The 4,878-nt window shown below is 37.4% G+C and overlaps 1 protein-coding gene across 1 annotated transcript; it reads right to left on the bottom strand.

Moving 5' to 3' along the window:
* Positions 1–961: 961 nt before the first annotated feature.
* Positions 962–1,894, bottom strand: LOC143550385 (uncharacterized). Its single transcript, XM_077041041.1, has 3 exons — positions 1,589–1,894; positions 1,292–1,492; positions 962–1,180 (listed from the first exon to the last, which is right to left on the bottom strand). Exons 1-3 carry the CDS (start codon positions 1,892–1,894, stop codon positions 962–964), a joined length of 726 nt encoding a protein of 241 aa, XP_076897156.1.
* Between the last annotated feature and the right edge of the window lie 2,984 nt (positions 1,895–4,878).

Raw genomic sequence — 4,878 nt, 5'->3', positions numbered from 1 at the left:
TGGTATATGCAGCGTCGCAAAGGTAATATTTATCTGTAACCGTTAGTGTCTGTTGTCAAAACAACAACATGAAAACATATAATATATTTATAATAAAAGTTCACGAATGATTAAAAACCTGTTGGAGGGAAAGGAAAGCCGGAAGTCTGGTTAAATGCTACTTCTTTTAAAACCCTTGAATCATGTGTGCAATGCCTTCCCATCCGGCCCATACAAAGATGAATACCATATTAAAGTCACAAATTGCTAAAACATTTTGATAGCATTCACCTTTTCCTCTTCCCCAATAACGGGTCTGTTGATCAGCAGTAACGACTGCATGTATAAGAGTTCCATCTAATGCACCTATTGCTCCGGGAAATATTTCTTTTAACTTCCTGTGTCGTTCTAAAGTATTTGGGGCTTCATTGGTATATGTAGGGACTATAACTTCTCTTGCGAAGTTCATCATTGCATTTAGGACCTCATGGAAACATCTATGAACCGTTTCCGTTGAATGTTGAAACCGTCGCTTAACCACTCGAAAGCGTTCGTTTTGTCCTATGACAGTCAAAAACATAGCTAACTTTTCTTGAACGCTTATTGTCCGACTACGTTGCAACCAATTATTTTGTATAAAATGATTGCACAATAGTACAAATGTATCACGTGAAATACGCATGATCTCATGGCATTGTGTACTTGATCCATGCAACAATTCTTGTGTATATGCATGACCAGTCAATGCCGAATTAAGATCTCTTATCCTTTCATTTCCTCTTAAGGCTAATTGTAGCCAATACCAACAAATTACCATGAAAACTATGATCTCATCGTCCGAATCCATATGTTACCTGTCATAAAAAACATGAATAAAACATATAACATAATTTTCTTTAAAAAACATCCATAAAATTCATAACATAACCTTCAACAAACAAACATCCAAAAAGTTCATAACATAACCTTAAACAAAAAACATTCAAAATAATCCGTATTTCGCTTCTGCGTTTTTCTCCCATGGCTCACAAGCTAGCGGATTAAGAAGTAACCACACCTTCCTAAGATCGGCACTTTCACCAAAAAGTAAAATCGCCGTTTGATATTTTGCATCAAGTACATCCCATCCCATTGACTCTAACTTCGCCATACATGCCTCAATATCATTAGAAGCTTTATGTTTCTCAATAAACACTTTTGCCTTCTCGTTAATTGTCCTTAATTTCTATTAGACTTGAATTTACGGATTCCCTGTCCTTTCTTTTCACCCCCTTTTTTTTGGCTGAACGGGTGAGTTGTCATTAACACTTACAGTTGGAGTACCTATTGCAGTTAAATCAACGTCCTCAAGACCATTTGAAGTGTTGTCCAACACTTCTTCAAAAGGACGTGGAAGTGTAGAAGATGGACCCCAACTTTCAAAGCCATTAGATGTAGAGCCCTCAAACAATTGAGTACATAGTTCGGGGTAAGCAAGTGGCATGGTTCTTAAGGCTTCTACATACTTGTTAGACTGTTTGAAAAAAAATATTATAAAATTCTATTAGATTCTTGAAATATATTAAGAACTACTATTCAGAGAGAAAATATATTATTGTTTAAAAAATACCTTCATCTCTAGTTGCCACTCTTCTTCTAACAAATTAAACATGTTTGTCACGGCATTATAAATATTGCCTGTTTTGTTTTTAAGCTTTCTCCAAGCTGAAAATCTTCCTTTTAGATAGTCATAACGGTTCCTCATTTGTTTTTGTTCCACTATGAAGTTATGTTGCATTTTTAATTTTTCCGAAATATTCTTCCATGACAATGTTTTAAGGTTACCTCCCTCACGCCCATTAACGGTTAACTCGTGAATACATGCTTCAAGAAAAGTTTTCTCCACACCTTCTAGTTTCCAATTAATCCTAATCATTTCTTTGAACAATAAAGCAAATCAACATATAAATAAAATTGTTATATGTTAACCCACTGGAAACTTTAATCCCGATTATACCTCCATTTTACGAATTTTATTCTCTTTGAGGCATTTCATCAAACACCTTATGTGCATATATTTAACTCAACAATATTCATATGAATTCTATAGTCAAATCATCCAAATTTTCATTTTAAATCACATATTTTCATATACAAGTATTCCATTTCAAATCCCATGTAGTCCACATATTATAAACATGGATGCAAATACAAGAGCAGAAGATCGATTTACCTCATAAGAACGGAGCGGTGGTGGTCGGGTTGGGAACGACGGTGGTCGGATTGGGAGAGACGATGGTGGTGGCTGGAAAAGCGGTGGTGGAGGCGCCGATCGATTGGTGGTGGTGGCTGGAGAAGCGATGGTGGCGGAAGGAGAGGTTAGGGTTTGGAGAGGATTTGGTTTCTTAGGTGATTTGGGGTAAAAGTGGGAAACAAAGATCTTTTTCATTCAGCTAAAAAAAAAGCTGGACCATTTAGATCTTAATGGTCCCATTCAGCAACTTTTTTTTGCGAACCAAACACCTATTTAGCTGACTGGTTCAGCAAAAAGTGTCTGAATGGCCCCATTCAGACACAAACAAATAGCCCTTAATCAAATAAATAAACAAAAATTCAGTTTTTAATATTTATATCACAACCCCCGACCCTATGTCCCAGGAAAGGAGCCATGAACGCAAAGAGTGTAACATCTCTAAACTTTCGGGTTAAAAATGCAATTTCCAAAAGACAAAGGACTTAAAATGGCAACTCTGAATTTCAAGACCCATCGTGATACATGACGGATGAGAAGATAACCCATCGCGCTACGTGATGGTCATATTACAAAATCCTAGAAATGGCGGTGTCGCGCTACACGACCGCTGAGATTAAGGGCCACCGCGATATGTGATGACTATGTTAAGTAATTGTGACACGTGTTCAACCACGTGGCGACACTTGGCAAGCCTATATGTTAATTCATCAAGCCTAATGGGCTGCGTCGCGATACGCGATGGCCAACCCAAAGCTTCCGTCATGTTACGCGACGGAATAAAATATTTAGAGGCGGTTAACATATCCATCGCTATACGCGATGATATGTGTTAAGTACCATCGTGTTACATGACGGGTCAGAATTTAAGCCCTATAAATAGGGGAGTCGGGCTCTGCATTTGGCAATCCAAATCAGTTTTCACTTTTATATTACCTTAAAGTTCGTGCCATGTTCCGACAATCTGACCTCGCTAGTTGTCTCAAAGTATGTGCAAGTAGTAGAACCTCTATATGTTTATTTTCTTGATTACCAATGATAAGTAGAAGTGCTGCCCGCGTGAAGCCTAGGCATTTCTTCTATGCAAGCTATATAAGATAGGGGTTATTCCATATTATTTTATTAGTTATGGCTTAGACCCTAGTAACGGATATAACCTATACCTTGATCAGATAATAAGTGACATATAGCTTTTATAAGACAAGGGTATAGTTTGAATATAAATTCTTTATAAAATAAAGTTTTATAATGTTTCTTATGAAAGAAGAAACCTAACATATACGTTTCTTTATGAAGAAAAAACGTAGGGTATGAATAATAAACAAAGAAGGGACTAAAGGTCCTTATGTGTCACACCCCGACTAGCACAATGCGGAAGCGTAAAACGGGAATGTAACAGACACCTCTGATATCAACACATTGTTTATAAAGAAACATTACAAACTAATTTACAATATATTACATTTCTTCGTTCTATCATTGTTTTACAGTCTAGGCGATACAAACAAAACTAGTTCGTTAACTAAACGTTCTTACTACTAACACCCTTGCTTCTATTCACATAGCATCAACCACACACTTCAGGCAAGTAACAGATCACCAAATTACTTCGATTTAGGTACACCTGAAAAGCAGTTTAAAACGGGTCAACTACTAGAGTTGGTGAGTTTCACGAGTTTCAAGAAATCAGTAATGAGTATTCACAAGTCAACGCTTGTAATCATGAAATAAGTATGTATGTATGTAAATGATGTATGTGATGTAATTATGCTAAGCTACAGTGAAGCCTGGACTGTTCGTGCTGCGTGCCTCCTTTTCCCACGCTCAATCAACCACTGTGGCCCCTTTCCGCCCACAACATGCCCCGGTAGCTATGTCTAACACTACATAGCCTGTTTGTATAAATATGGTCATGTGCAAACGGCGCTATGTGACACGGCAACCAGGCCGATTCCGTTTGGGTTTGTCAAACCAATAGTACTATCCACAAGCCACCGGCTCGAAGTTAATCACTGTGATCGTGGGGACTTTCGTGTGTTAGCACTTAGATAATTCACATCAGTACATGTTTCAGGTATGTATATGTAATCAAACATGCTTTTCATCCCAAAAGTTCGTAAAACAGTTTAAAAGTGGGGTCATGAAACTCACGGTTTAGTAGATATTCAGTACTGTATCAACTCTGGTTTGTTCAGTCCGCTATCAGTAGTTCCTATAATCAATATTATAATAATATTAATATTTTAATATTATTATAATCTCAATACTAAACTGGGCTGTATAACTAATCTGGGTGTAGCTGGAACGCCCAGAAAGTGGCAATAGGCTTAGGTTGTGATGTTGTTCAATGTCTAATACTTAAAACCGAACTAGGCTCAGACTCCCGTTTTCCCAGCTGGGCCAAGTTGCTCGTTTACGCGTTCCGAAAGCAGTTATGGGAAAATAAGCTTGGGTAAATGTATTGGTTAATAATATGATTAAGTTATAAAGAAAGATAACATACTGGGGTCCCGGATTAGCCATGGGGCCCGTTTCCGTTTATTCAGTTTGATTTGAGAAGAAACGCGCACAATCCACCCGGATTGTCCAGGTTTCTCATAGAAAAGTTTATTTTTACTTAATTAGTCCAAAAATGTGATTTTTGATCACTCTTGGTGTTTTGATAATCC

Source organism: Bidens hawaiensis, unplaced genomic scaffold (genome assembly GCF_021521415.1).
Source record: "Bidens hawaiensis isolate Kalapana, Puna unplaced genomic scaffold, B.hawaiensis_p1.1 tig00016036_1, whole genome shotgun sequence".
NCBI lineage: Eukaryota > Viridiplantae > Streptophyta > Magnoliopsida > Asterales > Asteraceae > Bidens > Bidens hawaiensis.
The sequence above is the reverse complement of the archived record's forward strand: the minus strand, read 5'-3'. Positions and strand labels throughout refer to the sequence as shown.

What these genes read in the sequence shown, in the direction of transcription:
- LOC143550385 (XM_077041041.1), bottom strand. Translation starts at nt 1,894, where the DNA reads ATGATTAGGATTAATTGGAAACTAGAAGGTGTGGAGAAAACTTTTCTT. An exon ending in AGTGGCAACTAGAGATGAAG is followed by an intron (nt 1,493 to 1,588) that starts GTATTTTTTAAA and finishes TTTTTCAAACAG; the next exon opens with TCTAACAAGTATGTAGAAGC. An exon ending in CTGCAATAGGTACTCCAACT is followed by an intron (nt 1,181 to 1,291) that starts GTAAGTGTTAAT and finishes ATTAACGAGAAG; the next exon opens with GCAAAAGTGTTTATTGAGAA.